We start from the raw sequence: 19,159 nt of genomic DNA, 5'->3' as shown, positions 1-19,159 counted from the left end.
TAGCAACTGGGAATATGCAAAGTGCCTTAAAACTTTATTTTCCCTCATTCCCCTTCAGACACTAGTCGGTAATACTTTACTTGAAGGTATCTACATAAGAGTGACATGACACTGTCATGAACACATGACACTGTCATGACACAGTCATGACACATGAACCCTAACCCTAACTATAACCCTAACTCTAACTTGTCATGACAAAAACCAAATGACACTTACTAAAAGAAGTGTTATGTCAAACGTTTGACTTGTTTATAATGTTTATGACACATTCATGACAGTGTCATGTCACTCTTATGTAGATACCTTCAAGTAAAGTGTAACCCACTAGTCTCTTATTTTGACATCTACGATACTGTATGTAGAACAAATACTGAAAATGTAATCCCATAAAGAACATATCAAGCAAAGCAAATATTGTCTCTGCATTTCCATGATTCTGAATGACAAGTGGAAACTAAAAAGATCTGAAAAATCAAAAAAAGTGAAATCGAACATTAATCAACTGATTTGATACATCTTTACAAAATAATGATGGTTATTATTTTGGTAGCACTTTATTTGAAGGGGTGTGCATAAAACTGACATGACACTGTCATAACCATGTCATGACACTGTTTATGAATCTGTATGACTGTTTTCATTACTGCGCAAAGTTAGCACTGTTTACGATGTTTGTGTTATGACAACTTGACATTAAGCAAAACAACATGACCTGTCAATATCTTTGTTATGACATGTTGACAATAAGCAAGACAACATAACCTGTCAAATATGTTATGGCAGGCCTAATTATCAAACTTAAAGAAACTTTTTAGCTTTAGTTGTTAACATTACATTAAACTGTCATAAGTGATTGGTTTCTACATTGGCTGTCATGAGAACTTCATGATTGTGTTATGGATATTTTTCCTTGACCTCAAGTAAAGTGAAACAATTTGGACTTGTGTCATGAATTTTGATCACACTGTCAAATGCTTGTAAAACAGTGTCATGAATAATTCACTTGACCTCAAGTGAAGGGGAATCATTTGAAATTGTCATTGAGATGTCATAAAAGTTATTATACCAGTTTGTCGCCGCAAATACAGCACCCAGGTGATTTAGGAGTTTAAGTCCAGGGTGTCCCCCAGAAAAGATTTTAAGCCCGGTGGCAAGTGTCTTTTTTGACAAGGGCCCGGCTCGGACCAGTCACAGACTGATGGCAGCATTAATGTAGAGCCAAATCTTTTCTGTGATAATAACAGAATCATGGACAGAATTGCAAAATTGAGAAAAAAGAAAAGCTAAACAAAGATTCCTTAGGGCCCTACATTAAGGTAGTGCTAAAAGCTAACTTGAGTTTTGAAGTTACGCTATGGCTAAGTTTCCAACCGAGCTGCCCAAGTGTAACTGTAGTTTAAAAAAACATCTTAAAAATAAATTAAAACATATTTCCCAGATACTTAGGCCTGATAGGCACACGTTCTGTTGTAGTCAGGTTAAGTTAGGTAAAGTGCAGAAAGACTGAGGAGAGAAGGCAGGTCTTCCCGTGCCTGCAATGGTCTAATGGCTTTGACGGGCATTTTGAGAAAGTTCTTCATCCCCAAGCTGTTGTGTTATCGACCGAAAGGGGACACTATACCTGCTAAACATCAGCATGTGGATACGTACGTAGGTACGTGGAGATACATTGTATTTGTTAAGTCCAATTTATGCTTCTGCGTTAAATGGACGCCGTGGATACCTACGTAGATACGTGGAGATACATTGTATTTGTATAGTCCAATGTATGCTTCTGTGTTAAATGGATGCCGTGGATACGTACGTAGGTATGTGGAGATACGGACCCTATGCCAAACCCTACGGCGTAGCCTGATGTGAACCTTTTAAAAGAAATGTAACTACACGTCGTGGTAGCATCGCATTTCCCCCCCGACTCATTTGCGGATTCTCCGTCTCCATAAACAACATGAAATGAAGGAGAGGGTTAACTTTTCCTGCTAACGATTTCCCACCGTTGTCAGAAAGCACAGCACTTTGTTTTTCCCACTATGCCTCAAGAGTCTGTACTCGCTCCGAAGCTTATCACTGTCACTCTCTCACTCGCTCTATCACACTCTCCACACACACACACACACACATGCCGACACACATGCTGTTCTCTTAAAGTGATGGACGCACACACCAACGCACAACTTCAGGCCACTTACGTAGGCTACAGCGAAAGCTCTGCATGGAGCCATATATCCCGCTTAAGCATGGTAGGATGTTGGCATTAGAATTTAGCATTCTGTGATGTCTACTAACTACAGGGACAAAGAGCTGTTATTACTCTTGGTCATAACGTTTTATTATATCATTTCTTACACCCTTCATAAGCATTTCAGAAATTCCTCTGCATGGATATAATATAGGACAAAATCTAAGTTATGACTGAATCAGACACATTGCTTAAACCACAGAGAGACAGAATGTATCCAAGAGTGATTTTGTAAAGGCTGTGCATATCAGCAGAGCTTTGAAGTGGCAAGCTGATGCTGAGTGACATGTTAATGTGAGGGAGAAGTTTAAAGTGTTAAAAGCTACTGAAACAAGCCAAACCATTTACCAAACACGGATGGAACACATGGATCCCTCAACATACCAGAGAACAAAGCGTCAGTGCAGTTTGTGAAATGAGCATGAAATCATAATTGCAGATTATTTGTTGTAGGCTCTAATGTGAAAATGATGTTACTCCCTTGTGAAAGGATTGTGCAACAATAACATGAACTGGGCACACAGTTTTCACACATTTGACAAAAGGATAAAAGGTAAAACAGGGTATATTTGGTTAAAGTTAGACATAAAGTCAGTAGATTGTAAATACGTTTGGTTTTAACTAATGCATTTTTCTCCTACTCTTTTATCAAACAAGCACAGCAGTTGACGAGATACATTTTCCATAGATATTTCACATACTAACTTTTTAGTAAAGTTTTCCGAAAGTGTATTCTGTGAAGAAGGCAAGAGTGGGTAAGAGTAGAAGTATCGTAGCACTGCAAGAGATCACTGGAGATGTGACTGTGCCTTTGGGAATGTTGGGTGTACGAGCGCTGGAGTCTCATGCAAAAAGTGAGCAACATCTAACTGCTGTGAACGGTCTCCAGCAAACGACAGCCATCAGCCAGTTCTGGCGAGTATCTAGCCCCGGCACCAGCACTACCTCCACACTGCCTAGGCCAGACCCACACAGCACCTCCGCAACTCCGTGTCGCTTTTGGATCAGAGCCAACACTATGGTTGCTTTCACCTTGTTTGGTCTGTTCAAAACCAACTATGGAGCGTTTGGTCGGATAGTCCGGTTCGTTTGGGCTGATGTGAAAGCTCATTTAAACTCTGATGCGGACCAAACAAACTCTGGTCCGCTTAAAAACAGGGGTCTCGGTTCGCTTCCAAGTGCTCTAGAGTTTGGTTCACTTTAGGTGAGAACGTGATCCGACCAAAATATAGGAAGTGAACCAAATACCGAGCATTTACTAGCCTGCAGTTTCAATCTTGCACACAATCTACAAACTTCTTTATGATTTAAGTGATGATAACTTTTAGATCCATAAGCTGTTCTCATTATACGAGTTGGGAGTGAGAACGGGTTATTCAGAAACATTTGACTGAAAAAAGGAACTTGATTGACAATATTCTCCAGATACCATTTAGGGGCAACAGTAGCTCAGTCTGTAGGGACTTGGGTTGAGATGGAGTGTGGACTGGTGCTCCATTTGTGCATGTACAGTATAAAGCCCTGTTTGTGCATGTGTGTGTGTGTGTGTGTGTGTGTGTTTCAGACCTATGTGTAATAGTCTCGCATTTCCAGACCTATCTCCAAAGCACTGAGGAGGAAGGTCTGGCTAGTCCACACAATATTTCATGAAATGAGAGACATCCAGTGGAATTTCTGGCGGCACCTGAACAATACCAGAAATGAAACGTCATTGATACTAGACTAAATATGAGACATAACGTAATGTATTTTTGAAGTATGTCTTCATCTTCTTCTTTGCAAGATGCTAAATTTAAGGATTTTTTTCACACTTGGCCTGGTTCAACTTTATAACGCTAGAACCGCCAGACTCTTCAGGGGTACAGCCGCCCAAGTCCGAGTCTGTCTGTATTCCTATGTTCACGCTGATGGGCCATTAACTCGCCATCACTCTCCATCTCTATAGCAAGTACACACACATACGCAGCCCCAAACCATACACAGAAAGTGTAGCTAACAGCTTGAACCCACACAAAAAGGTATATATTATTAACATTCCATTATGGTCTGTCATGAAATTAGCCAGTTAACCCTCACCCAGTATCTGCAATATATTCAGAGACATATAGATATGCTGTACAGATACAGTTACTTCATGGAAAAGGGAGACTTAGTGTTGTGATGTGTTGAATATATATTTTTATATCCATTGGTTTGTGCTGAGTAGGAGTATGGGACCCTAGTACTGAACATATATGCAAAAAAAATATACGTTGGTCCTGTAATGTGCCAGGCCACTTCCGCTGTAGCATGCACACTGGATATCCATCCATCACGCTAAATGAAAGGTGGACAAAGTGTGTGTTAAAGATGTGTGTGTGCTGAGATAACATAAAAAATGCACTAAAGGTCTCCCAGTTGAAAAATTACCCATTTCCAAATGTATCACAATCTTGTAATGCTGCTCGACTGACCGCATGCAATCATGTTATTACCTGGACGATTTGTCAGTATAACTCGGTGAATAGAGTTAATGACTTGTGATGTACATTGGAGATCTCAGTTCTTCCTCCAGCCTGCGCTGTGAATATCAGTTTCAGTGTCCAGCTCTGCTTTGTCTCTGCCTTCACTGTCTCTCTTTTCATGCCAATATTTAATCCACCTCTCCGAAATACAGACTTTTGGGGTTTTTCAACCTTTACATTTTATCTATAACCTTACAGGCCGTGTCTGAAAAAACTGCAGTAATTGCAGTAATTTCCGGGTGCAGTTTTTGACAAAAGGGTGGGTGAGATGGCTTGTGTGCGCAGCTTGTACAGGTTGTGATGTTGATCTCAGCCCGCTCAGTAATGGCTCCAGGCCATTAACCCTCCCTGTCATTTTCAATGACATGTGCGTTTGAAAAAGGAAAATGGTGCTGCCCACATGACTTGTACAGTAGACTCACCACTCCTGCTGCCAGGCTGTGGCTTAGTGCCATGCCATTTTCCCCATTCACTCTATCATAATCACGGCAGTTACATTCCGCATTAGAGGCTCCGGCAGCCTTTGATGTCCATTCAATTTCCACATGTATTAGTTATAATAAAGATGCAAAGTATTTCAATACAATTACGGTAAATGTCAATTCTTCTACTATATTATCTCCTACCACTAATTAATGTAGATGTGGCAGTTCTTTCAAGTCTTTACATTTATTTTATAAAAGTCCCCTTTTCAGCTCAGTCTGATGTAAATGTGGGCATATTGAATGAGCAGCACTAGTCACCATGACTGAGATATCAAATAAAATGGTGCCACTCATGCCCAGGTTTTTCCTCCACAGAGGATATAATGGCAGCAGTGTTGCTTAAATTACATGCTGCCACTATCAAAACCTCACTTGCCAGAGATTGGATGAATAGAAAACAATTGAGTTGAATTTTGTGAACAAAAAATGTGAACAAATCTATTTCTTTCATTCAAAACACAAGACATAATAAGCACTTACTTGAAAAATGTAATTGGGAAAAAAAATATTTGTTTTTCTCAATTATATTGTTTTTGTGATCGTTAAGAGCCAAAATCAAAATCTATAGTTTAGTTTAGTTTAGTATAATTTTATTTCTGTGTCATGCCAAACATTTGGCCCATCCCACATGGGATTACAAGACACCACAAATTTATTTGACAAACATCTTCCGGTCGCAAATACAAATCATCTGGAGAAATACTGTACATGAATACAATATTATATATATATATATATATATATATATATATATATATACACACATATATACATACACATACATACATACATAACTGGCTAATTTATATTTATATGTTTCACGTGAACAGCCATCTCAATCTTTGAGCATCATCCATATTTACCAAATCAATATCTGCTATTATCTTGCTAAACAAAGAGTTATGCCGCTCACAATAAAAAGGATGGTAGAAAACTAAATGGAACTCATTTTCTATTTTCTATCATTCAAACATCATATGAGACGGATCCTTTTTTTCCTCCTCTACATCAACATATCATCCTGTTTCAATAGTCAAAGGTAACACGCCAGATCTCAACTGAGCACATAGAGATCTTTGCCTTTTAGACAGATTATATACATAATTCTCTGTGCCATATTCAGGTTTTATCATCATAAAAATACGCAATTTTGGCTTAGCCCATATATTGTCGGTCCACTGCTCTTTGTCTTTAGCAAACATAGATTCTTTAAACAAACCAATATTCAGCTTTTCATCTATATTTGATGACTATCAAAATGTATCACAGCCCTAATTAATGCAGGCATAACACATGTGGGAATTACTATGTAAACCCACTGTTTCGATAAAAGAAAGTGCTGAGGCAGTTGTCTCACATGCCGTTACTGTGTGATCCGCTCTCAGTTTCATGCTCCACTGGGCCGAGAAGTGTTTGCTGATATCATGTTTTCTCCAAAGCCACACAGGTCAGCCCCTCAGAACTGCAAGATGTGTTTCAGGAGACCTCCTCCAATATCTTCCAGATCAACGCCAACGGTAAAAAGATCACTCATCTCTAAAACTGTCTGTGTGTGTGTGTGTGTGTGTGTGTGTGTGTGTGTGTGTGTGTGTGTGTGTGTGTGTGTGTGTGTGTGTGTGTGTGTGTGTGTGTGTGTGTGTGTGTGTTTGTGTGCGCGCGCTTACATGCGTACGTGCGTCCATTTGTCCTTGTGCTCCAGGGGCATATTGGCCTTGGTCTTCCTCTCTTCAAAGTTATTAAGATTTGGATCTGGCTTTAGGGATGAAAGTAGGTGAGAGTTCAGGTAGATTAGGGTTTTGGATTTTGCTATAAAAGGATTAAAACTTTAGTTTTGGGATGAGATTAGAAGTAGAGCTGTAACAATTCCAAATTTTGCTGTACAATTAATTGTGTCAGAAATAATTGCGATTACCGATATAATTGTCTCTTTCAGTCAAATTTTAAAATATTTATTTAGTTATTACTTTTTCAGACAAATTAAAGTTTGGAGTGAATTCCAGGATAAATCTTTTGGTTATATATCATTGTCATGTGACCCAGATAATGTAGTAACACACGTTTACAGCCTATAAAGTTAACCATGCCTCTTTATTATCATAAAAAAGAATGTCTAACTGTATCTCCCCCTTGCTATGAACGTGTATAGGGCCAAGTGCCAACAACTAGCATAGCTTTAGCTCAACAGTCCATATGACCATATACTTATAGAATTCTAATTTGGCATATCTAAACAAAATCAACAGTCACACCCTTTAGCAACTTAGCTAATGTGAGCAATTAATTGTGGTTAAACAAAGTAAAATAATTGACAGTTAGATAATTATGTAATAATTGTTACAGGCCTAATTAGAAGTAGTTATTTCTTTACATCCGGGTTAAATCTGGTTTAGGTTTTGGGTTGATGGTTATGATTGTGCTAATGCAGAATTAGGTCTATGGTTATAGGTATATGGTTAAGATGAGAAGAAGTACTCTGTTTAAAGTTATAGTGCGGTAGAACAATTTTATATTATTGAACGTTTTTTAGTACTAGGTTTAAATCAGGATTATATAGATCTGTTTATGGATTAGGACATATTCAGCAGTTCTAAACCTTATCTCTGTCTTTTGTGTCCCATCATGTCTGTCTTTTCTCTTTACCTCTATTCATCCTTTTCACAAAGGATGACACGTGACTTAAATTTGTGTAAGGTTATAGAATGAATGGAAGGCTTTCGGGATATATAATGTGTGTGTGTGTGTGCGTGCATGCGTGCATGAGTGAGTCTCATACACACTCATTGTTTGTATTGCTCCTCCAGTTGTCACACTAGAGAAGAATCTTCAATCACTGGGAACATCTAGAGATACAGCAGAGCTACGACAGAGTCTGTGAGTAACACACACACACACACACACACACACACACACACACACACACACACACACACACACACACACACACACACACACACACACACACACACACACACACACACACACGTTCCTCTGCAAGAAGCAAGACTCTTGAGTTTTGTGAAATAAAAGCAAGTCTTGTTTGTGCCCGTGGTTTGAATGGTAACCCGCCATCTGCCTGGCTGTCTTCTTGCTGAAAACCCTCAAATCTCACGGTTAATAGAATTTGACCCGCCCCTGTAATCGTGGAAATGCACACGGCAAAACGTCTAAGTAGATTAATGGCCGGCACCCCCTGAGTGTCATTGTCTTTGTTAGCGCATTAGGCATTCACTGGTGTGCAGAGGACACAGGGCTGTGTTTGGAGGAGAGCGCCCCCGACTGACTGACCGCCTCTTTGCAGACGCAGCATGCTACAGCACATCATAATGCCAAACAGACTCGAGAGGAAGAAGGAAAGTTAAACAAGAGCAAGTAAAACATAAATGCTGTGGCAAATACTTACTTGAATTATTCTTTTTCACATGGTGGAAAGTAACAACGTACCGCACTTAAATACAGTTTTGAGGTATGTGAACCTAAAGTGCTCATATTATTTTGTTGTACTGCACATTGCTGCATCTCCTCTTTTCACCCTGCATGTTGAGCTCTCTGTTTTAGCTACAGAGTGAGGCATCGCACTTCTATTCCATCTTTGTTGGGAGTCGCACATGCGCAGTAGCTAGGTAAGGACTACTAGCCAGTCAGAAGCAGAGTATGAGGGCGTGCCACGCTAGCAGCTAGGGGAGCATTATAATGTGTGTTACAAAGTGATCAATTTGTGAACAGAGTATAAAGGAATAAAGGAAAGGGGAAAAGCCAAAAAGCATAATATGAGCACTTTAACTTAAGTATTTAAATTTTTGGCTACATTTTCCCTCTACTGTAATATTGTAATAAATAAATATTGTACTTTTTACTCATTTAATTGATTAGGAAAATTATTTTATAAAAACATTTTCACACTGCAAAAATCTCAATCTTACCAATAATTTATTTAATTAATATAATAATAATTTATTTGTCTATTGAGTCTTTTTAAAACAAGTGAAATAGCAGTCTCTTATTCTGTCTTAAGATTACTTTGAATAATTACTTAGAATGATGGATATTTTTTGATCAAATATGCTGCTTACAGTACATGTTAAAGGTTCAGTAGGTAACTCTATAACAACCTCTTTATGATAATTATAATTCAACAAGTCCTCCAAACCATACTACAATATCTGTTGTTTGTTCCCTATAATACCACACACAGGAGCGTATCATAAAGTAGCGCCCCTAGCGGTGGCGGAAATACAACCTCATATCTAAACCAGAGAATGTCGGTCGCCGTTTTGATGTTGTGAAATGGTAGTTTGGTTATGCTTAGGCACCAAAACTACCTAGTTAAGTTTAAAAAAAGATCATGGTTTGGGTTAAAATTAGTTACTTCACTTCCAGTTACGAACGTGACGCTGAACGGGACATTCGTTAAGTTAAAAAAACTTTCCATGGTGGCAATTTGGTTAACTATAGACACAAAAACTACTTAGTGTGATGGTTGTGTATGTGTTTCGGTTTCTTGTTTTATTTTGTAGTCTGTTTTTCTCCCTTGTCATGTCTTGTTTTACTTCCTGCCTTGTGTTTTCCTGCCTTTGGGATTGTCTGCCCCACCCTGATGTGTTTCACTTATTCCTGAGTTCTCGTGTCACCTGTTCCTTGTTTTCACCCTTGTTAGTCTCTGTGTTGTCTTTGTCTAGTGTAAAATCATTGTTCTATATTGGATTGTGTGTGTGTAGTCTACCCCTTTGTCTCGGTGTTCCTGTTTCTTGCGATTCCTGTTTTTTGACTTCCACTACATTTTGGAATACTTTTGCCTGCTGTATTCAGGACTCTTTTTGTTTGTATGGATTTATTTGTATTAAATCCTCAAGCTCACCACTGCCTGCTGTCTTCTGCATTTGGGTCCGGCCTTCTCTGAATCCCATAACAATTAGTTATGTTTATGCACAAAAACTAATAAGTTAAGTTTAGAACAGATCCGGGTTTGGGTTAAACGTTATTTCACTTCGTGAAGGTTGTGCACGTGATGCTGAACATGACATTCCTTAAGTAAAAAAAACAAACTTGAGCCCCGGTCTCCTGGGTGAAAGTCCTGTGTTTGTTTGACCCATCCACTGCCCCAAACGGCTTCCTTACCAGGACATGTCCATCTATCTTCGTCCGCTTATCCGGTGTCGGGTCGCGGGGGGAGCAGCTCCAGCAGGGGACCCCAAACTTCCCTTTCCCGAGCAACATTAACCAGCTCCGACTGGGGGATCCCGAGGCGTTCCCAGGCCAGGTTGGAGATATAATCCCTCCACCTAGTCCTGGGTCTTCCCCGAGGCCTCCTCCCAGCTGGACGTGCCTGGAACACCTCCCTAGGGAGGCGCCCATGGGGCATCCTTACCAGATGCCCGAACCACCTCAACTGGCTCCTTTCGACGCAAAGGAGCAGCGGCTCTACTCCGAGCTCCTCACGGATGACTGAGCTTCTCACCCTATCTCTAAGGGAGACGCCAGCCACCCTCCTGAGGAAACCCATTTCGCCGCTTGTACCCTGGATCTCGTTCTTTCGGTCATGACCCAGCCTTCATGACCATAGGTGAGGGTAGGAACGAAAACTGACCGGTAGATCGAGAGCTTTGCCTTCTGGCTCAGCTCTCTTTTCGTCCCACAACGGTGCGATAGATTGAATGCAATACCGCACCCGCTGCGCCCGATTCTCCGACCAATCTCCCGCTCCATTGTCCCCTCACTTTCGCGAACAAAACCCCAAGGTACTTGAACTCCTTCACTTGGGGTAAGGACTCATTCCCTACCTGGAGAAGGCATTCCATCGGTTTCCTGCTGAGAACCATGGCCTCAGATTTAGAGGTGCTGATCCTCATCCCAACCGCTTCACACTCGGTTGCGAACCGATCCAGTGAGTGCTGAAGGTCGCAGGCCGATGATGCCATCAGGACCACATCATCTGCAAAGAGCAGCGATGAGATCCCCAGCCCACCAAACTGCAACCCCTCCCCACCCCGACTCGCCTCGATATCCTGTCCATAAATATTACAAACAGGATTGGTGACAAAGCGCAGCCCTGGCGGAGGCCAACCCTCACCTGAAACGAGTCCGACTTACTACCGAGAACCCGGACACAGCTCTCACTTTGGTCATACAGAGATTGGATGGCCCTGAGTAGAGACCCCCTCACCCCATACTCCCAGCACCTCCCACAGTATCTCCCGGGGGACCCGGTCATACGCCTTCTCCAAATCCACAAAACACATGTAGACCCGGTTGGGCATACTCCCAGGCTCCCTCCAGGATCCTTGCGAGAGAAGAGCTGGTCCGTTGTTCCACGACCAGGACGGAATCCGCATTGTTCCTCCTCAACCCGAGGTTCGACTATCGGCCGAACCCTCCTTTCCAGCACCTTGGAGTAGACTTTACCAGGGAGGCTGAGAAGTGTGATACCCCTGTAATTGGCACACACCCTCTGGTCCCCCTTTTTAAAAAGGGGAACCACCACCCCAGTCTGCCACTCCTTTGGCACCGTCCCAGACTTCCACGCAATGTTGAAGAGGCGTGTCAACCAGGACAGCCCCTCCACACCCAGAGGACATGTGGTTCTCTTATAATGTCACCTTGATTCATGCTTTGCTCCTGTCATAATTAATACAGCCACAATAGGCACAAATTGGAGATTCCTTTAGAGAACATACCTAGTCAACCGTTTCCATACGTTTCCCAGTGCGACACTAGAGGCCTCAAAGAACTGGTAATCACTGCACTGTGTAATCATATGACAACTGTGCAACATGGTGGCCCAATTGCTAGCACTGTGGCCTTGCAGCAAGAAGGTTATGGGTTCAAATCCAGGTCGTTCCAGGCCTTTCAGTGTTTCTGTATGTTCTCGCCATGTTTGTGTTGGTTTCCTCCGGGTGCTCTGGTTTCCCCCACCATCAAAAAACATGTAATAGGTTCTTCAGTCAGTGCCCTTGATCAAGGCACTGGCTCAGATCTGGAGTTGGTCCCCAGGCGCTGTAAATGGCTGCCCACTGCTCCCTTGAGGGATGGGTTAAAGGCAGAGAATGAATTCTGCTACATTATGTCTATGTGACAATAAAGTACCTTTACCTTAGTGCATTCCTAGAAAGTAGAGAAATCAACATTCCTCACAAACATGGCTGGGCACATGCAGGAAACAGGTATAAATGTCACAGCCATCTTTTCAGACTCAGATGCACCTCTCCACCTCATCCTCCTCCACTCTTACACAACAAGCAGACATCACTCTGCCTTTCAAACCCACGTTAAAGCACCACTTTCATACAGCCATGTGTACGTGTGAACGAACAGTAGGTGTATTCTGTTGGAGATGCACATTTAAATGTCAGATGGATTTCATAACTGCAGCTGTGTGTGGTCATATGGGTATAATTGTACAGACTTTGGTCTGGGAATTGGACAATAATTCCCTATTGCTCTCATTGAAAGTATCTAAATAAGCATTTAAAATACATCCCTATCAATGTACAGTACAGGCCAAAATTTGGACACACCTTCTCATTCAATGCATTTTCTTTATTTTCATGACTATTTACATTGTAGATTCTCACTGAAGGCATCAGAACTATGAATGAACACATATGGAATTATGTAAATTTTTTTGTTAAGTACATAATTCCACATGTGTTCATTCATAGTTTTGATGCCTTCAGTGAGAATACGTTCACCTTCTTTCTTACCTAAATACATTGAGTGTATCCTTGAGGCCTAACACAGATGTTGAGTGCATTTCCTTGTTGTGGGAACAATATTTTTTGAAGAGAATCTAAGCTCAAAGGTCCACTTACTTATGACTAGAGGCTTTTAACAGCATCTCAATGTCAATGTTCACATCAGCGATCCGTCTTCTTCTTCCCTGTCTATCCCTTACATGTGTTTTCGTGTCCTGGCTATCACCTGACGATCAGAGGTATAGCTTGAGCCAGAGGATCATCGTAGTCCTGCTTTTTTTCACCATGTTACTAGGTGGTGTGAGGTGCATGGTGGAGCAGCTAATGAGACCTGTGTTAGAAACCATTCCTTCTTTTATCTATTATTCCCATCACTATAACTGAGACTGAAATTAGATTTCAGACTCTTACAAATCCACATTTTGCATCATCACTGACAGGAGTAGTGTCAGATAACTGCAAAACATACTGTATATTCTTTTTAGCAAAACGCAATTGACATGCTGTGTCAATTGCGACAACACTTTTTTTTTCTCATCTATTGTGGAAATATTTGATCATACCCTGCAGTGCCTCAGAATTCAGAGAATTTTGGCACTCAAATAAAAGTTTGGAAAGTGCTGCTCTTGGTAGTGGACCGTCCTGTCATAGCACTGCAGGCTTTTCTAACTAGATTACAAAATAACAACTTATAACTAATCAATCTCCATCCGCTGACCTGAGATGTGGTTGAAAGCTCAGAAAGTACAAATCTGTATCGTCACTGAAAAGGACACAACTACTGAGGAGTACCATTATTATATGCTCAAATATACAGTAGTCTATATGATCAATTCATTAAAAATGAAAGATTTGTAATGACTTATTGACATTTATTTATAAATGGCTTATTGGAAAGCCATTAGTGAAGGATTGTGAGTTTCTCACTTCATAATAAGCCGTCAGGTCTATTGGTATTTAGATGCATTAGTGTGTTACAAATAAAGGGTTATTCCACTACAATAGTAATTGTTTTTTGAGAGGGAGGTAACTATTTCTGGCACTTTTCGTGTGTACAATCTAGTGTAACAATATTAAATCCTTTCAAGAGCAGATTTTTCAGAAAATGTCTGCAGTGTCCTCCATATTTATGGACTACCACGTCTCCCCCCCTCTATATGACATTACTCCACATTCCTGTGTGACCGTTCAGAACAGCATAAGCCATCAGCACTTTTGCCCTCCGAGGGTGTTAAACATGACGTTGTAAAAACGAGTTACTTTATAGCATAACCCAGACGTAAGCCCCTCCTCACAGACCTTACAACAAGCTAACACATCCCAGACCAGTCCACTGAATGCACAGAGATGAAACTAATGTCAACCCTTGCTCAAACTGCAAGTACTTATCTAACCCAGGGGTTGGCAAACCTTTTTCAAATGAAGTGCCATTTTAAAATGTTCTTGTTAATCAGTGTGCCATATTAGCAGAATTAAGTCTGCCATGATCGACCACGCCTGCTCAGAGTTTTTTTTTGTGATTATTGCGGGCAAAATACTTGATTATGCAGCACGTTTTCTTAAAAAATACGATGGAATATGCGGGATATTTATTCAATTTTATGCAATGAAATTGTGGGAATTTGCAAAAATTGCGGGAATTTGCAAAAACTGCGGTTTGATGAAAAAGAGAAAAAAAAGTGATTCCCCCAACACCCTGCTTTACGATGATGTTCACGTCGCGTAATTACGTCACTTCATAACGTTGCTATGGCAACAGGGGAAAATGGCTGCTCTTGTGTGAAGTAAACGCAACATTTTTCAACTTTCTGCTAAGATATATGTGACTTTTTTGCAACAAAAATGCGGGGATTATGAAATCATGCAAGCCCCGAATATTTTGCGCGGAAATCGGCAATTTATTTGGTTGACTTTGGCTGATTATACATTGAATTATGCGATTGCGTTTTTCTGGAGGGACTGATTAGGTCAAGAAGGCAATGAGTATTAGCCAATCAGAGCCTAGTAAGGTGGGTCTTCACGGAATGCAGATGGGAAAAAGTCAATCAAACTACCCTAAATACCAGGCAGTGCTCCTGCCAATGGCTGTGAACGAGGTCTTTTGGCATGCAGATTGGGACATTTCCAAAAAAGTCTCTTGCACACTTATTGCTAGTGTGCCATTGTTTGGGCTATCTCGTGCCAATGGTGGCAGACATGCCTAGGGTTGTAGACCCCTGACCTAACCCAAAACTAGTCAGTACAGTGATTGTGTCGGGCTGTCAACACATCTGAGCCCATATCAATACTGCGGTTGAAGACATCCTGTGTAGACCCTGATGGAGGACCGGAGCAGCTACTACGCTCTCTTCCCCATGTGGTCAGTGTGAACAAGGTAACATCATAGCGCACCGGTGCATTTTGGACTTCAGTCGGTGCTGAGTTTTACAAATGTTCTGCTTTGTCATCTGAGCTAGCGACAGGTCAGCAGCAACTACAGTTGGTGGTTTAATCCTTATCAGAGCGTAGTATAAGCGCCACTCTATCCTGTAAGCCCTCAAACTATGATTGCAGTCAGAACAGCACCCCCCACACCCTACCCCCTCCCTCCTTCACACCTCCCCCTGCAGCCAGCTGCTCCCAGACTACTCGGTTATCCTCCACTAGGGCCAGCCAGACCTCAAAGGAATACCAAACACCAAGCAGGCAGGAGAAACACACAACAGAGGTGACTGATTGAAATTCACAGTGTGAGAAATTCCAATCTTTTGCATGCTGTTTCTCGCTGCCTGGCTCTCGAGCTTGTTGTGGGGGAAGAGTGTGACTAACAGATGTATCACTGTGTAGCTACACTGCATAGGTCTTCTTGGGGGTCCTCCGTAGTGGGCGAGCTGATTGTTTGGTAACAGCGTAGCAGTGGTGGGCAGGGCATCCACTGACTCATAGATAATCCATCAGAGCTCATCAGCACTCAAGCACAGCTCCGATTGTATTTTTTAGACTGCAAGTTTTAAAGGATTCCTTATACGTGCCTCTACTTCTACCTGTCAAATGAATACAATTGTCCATCTGTTATAGAAAGTTGCTGTTGATTGAGTCACTTAAAAGTATTGTCAGTGAGCAGAAATTGGCCTCAGATGACAACTGCACCTTTTTATGCCTACCTTAGATCACCACTGTCGCAGACTAATTTCCAATATCAGAATGAAATCATGAGTCTTTCTAGAGTTGGGGCGCGCTCCAGTCGTCTCAATCATTTGGTGTAAGGTGGTCATAAAACTCAGTCAGTCTTTTCCCGCCTTGACGTTTCGACAAAATCAAACGGGTTTGATATTATTGTAAGTTTTAAGTCTTGGTAGTGAAGTTATATCATGTGACCATTGTCAACAACCAATGGGTGCTCTCCAAGGGGGTAAGCTTCGCTTCAGAACTCGAACCTCCTATGGTGCCATTTTGATGCTACAAAGAGATCACTTCCCGTTAGCATTCCACTAGCATTCATTTTGACGTCACTTGACAGAGAATAACTTTACATCTGAAGCGTTTAAAGACTATTTGTCCATTGTTTATTTCTAAAGAAACACGACAATGTATAAAAGGCTCCATTACCTTGTACCTCACGTTATGGTTCCGTAGCAGACGTTTTTGTAAAAATAGGCTAACGATTGTGTCACATAGTAGAGGAATTACCGTATAGTACAGGAGAAGCTCGCAGGCAGATTCAACTTACATTAGCTGTTTAAGTTTAATTACTATTGTTAACTAGCATTTTAGTTAGCAATAATTATCCTGTGCCAATGTTATCTCCTTACATATACCTACGCTCTCCGTCTCTGTTTGGGAATGATTCAGATTTCTCTTGGCACAGCTACCAGAAGACATTTTACGTCACATTTACGTTGTCTCTCTCAGTTGGAGGCTGCGCAGTAAAGCAAGAGATCACCGGAAAAGTGCTTTTAATAGCCTTCACTGGTCTCCGTCCAGAGCAAAGGGATCTGTTGGTCCATTCTATGGTGCTCTCCCTCCAGCACCAAACAGGAACCAGCAAATGGCTGGAGCAAGTGTTGTTCATGGTTGCTATGGTGCCGTGCTAAGCTAAATGCTAAAGAGAGAAAGTTGCAGATTTTCAACCCTTCTGAAGCGCGTCATCCAACAGGAGTTTTACCGGCAGATCAACACAGACCTCTGGGTACTGGAGACATTGATCTGCATGTACGGCTGAACAGAAAATCTGCAAACTTTCTCTTAAGTTACCAGCTAACTCTAGGAGTAGCTAGCTAGCTTGGTTAAATTTTTCAAAACGGATCTAGTTGTAGTGTTGCAATGTATGACCCTGCAAGATCCCCAGTCTTTACATATTATGACAGTCTTTAACGTTAGCTGTGAGATGATTGTCTTTAGATGTGAGATGGTGTCAGACTTTCGTCTTTTCAGAGTCTTCTTGTGTATGGTAGGCATTAACTGAATTTCCCCCCAAAAAAGCAATGATGGTTGGTTATTTGGTCAGTCTGTCATAATTCTGTACATAGTATATCAAAACCTACTGGCTACACAATTTGGTATACCTGCACCAACACTTGTTAACCCCTTCACCTTTGGTCTAGCTCCAACATTAAGCCATGATTAAGATACAGTGAGAAGTTTTACAGTAAGTATTACAGTAACGTTATAGAGCTCAACTTTTGAATGTCTCTGTTTCCTGAAGTGATTTTCCCCATTCAATAGTTCCATTGATGTTTCAGAAAACACATATATGAACAGTTCTAAGCCTGGAACCAAGTCAACTAGCGAGAAGATAATAGTGAACCTAATACATTTGATTTGGCTCTAAAAAACATTTAGAAATCTAAAGTCTTTGAAAGCATATATTCATTTAACAGAAGGTGGCTAAAATGAAAAATGCTGCTGAGTTGTATCATGGGGAATTTTAGGATCCAGTGTTTTTGGAGCTTGATTTATGCTAGGTAGTAAAGTTGTATCCCGGCCTCTGCTCCAAATATTTTAACCATTATTATAATTTTGAGTGCCCCTGTAAATGGTTTGCAGCAATCAGACCAGGGCAACATGTTTATCACTTATTGGTGAGTGGGGTTCTGTTATTTGCGAGGGCAACTATTTGCATGTTGTAGATTGTTTGATGCATGAAATTGTGTTCCTAAAATAAAACTCTCCTCTTTTCCATTGTGCATTGAAAATGCCCATTCATACAGACTTTTATTTGTCATTCCTCCAGATCCCTAATTCAGAGTGCCAGCCTTACAGGCTATACTCTGCTGTGTAATTTTGGTGGGTAACATGATGGAGCATAAGTTAAATAGGATATCAAAATATGTTATGAAGACATATGATGAGTCATAGTTTAGCTCGACAGCTAAACGACGACTCATCTGAGGTCTAGGCTTAGGTTTAGCAATTGTTAATCTTACTGTTGTGTTGTTGTGTGTGTGTGTGTGTGTGTGTGTGTGTGTGTGTGTGTGTGTGTGTGTGTGTGTGTGTGTGTGTGTGTGTGTGTGTGTGCACCCATATTGTGGCTGAGACCAGCGTGTGTCAAATGCAGAATGCATTCCTAATCATAAGGCATATATATACTGTAATGGCTAATCATATTTATATAGTACTTAGCCTTGGACAAGTTAGCCATGTAAGTAAGAGGAAACTTTTTTATATTATCGCTCATACACTATACTGCTAAACAATACTCCATTCTTTGGAATATTCAATTTATATTATCATACCAAGTGATCTCAAGCATATACAGATTTACTCATTCTTTACAGCAACGCTATAAGACAGCATTCTGGCCATGTAAGGCCTTAGATCCTGATTACATTATAAGTGTAAAACTTCTTCTCTGGCTGCAGTCCAATTTAATTATTTCCTTACAGTACAATTTTATTTCTCGCAACACAATTAACTTCCACCCTGTCTAACTCCCTGACCCCTCAACTCTCTTTAACCCTGCTCTGCAAAGATGTGATGGGAGATGTTTTTCAGGTATTTTCTCATTGTGATAATTTGACACAGAGTTATAGTTACATGCTCCTTCTAGCTGCAATGTACTATGGTGCATCTGCTCGTCCTGCCACCATCTACAGGTCAGAGATGTGTTTCTGTAGCTGCCTATCTCTGTGGGGCAGCCCGATATAGTGTCAAGTCTGGAGGATGTGAGTTGGCCTCTGGGGGAAGCAAGGCTGCTGACGAGGGGGGGTTAAGCCCAGGATGACCTGGACAACATTGATATTTATTAACTGACTTAACCCG

General features: G+C 41.1%; 1 protein-coding gene across 5 annotated transcripts in view; it reads left to right on the top strand.

The window, feature by feature from the left end:
• Nucleotides 1-19,159, top strand: part of tsnare1 (T-SNARE Domain Containing 1) — a 225,413-nt gene that overhangs the window by 65,623 nt on the left and 140,631 nt on the right. For all 5 annotated transcript variants that reach the window (XM_028581222.1, XM_028581219.1, XM_028581223.1 and 2 more), the window contains exons 3-4: nucleotides 6,671-6,748; nucleotides 8,033-8,102. In XM_028581222.1, the coding sequence (XP_028437023.1) occupies nucleotides 6,671-6,748; nucleotides 8,033-8,102 (148 nt within the window). The remainder of the gene's footprint in view (nucleotides 1-6,670; nucleotides 6,749-8,032; nucleotides 8,103-19,159) is intronic.

This window comes from Perca flavescens, chromosome 6, assembly GCF_004354835.1.
Source record: "Perca flavescens isolate YP-PL-M2 chromosome 6, PFLA_1.0, whole genome shotgun sequence".
In the NCBI taxonomy this organism is placed as follows: Eukaryota; Metazoa; Chordata; class Actinopteri; order Perciformes; family Percidae; genus Perca; species Perca flavescens.
The sequence above is the reverse complement of the archived record's forward strand: the minus strand, read 5'-3'. Positions and strand labels throughout refer to the sequence as shown.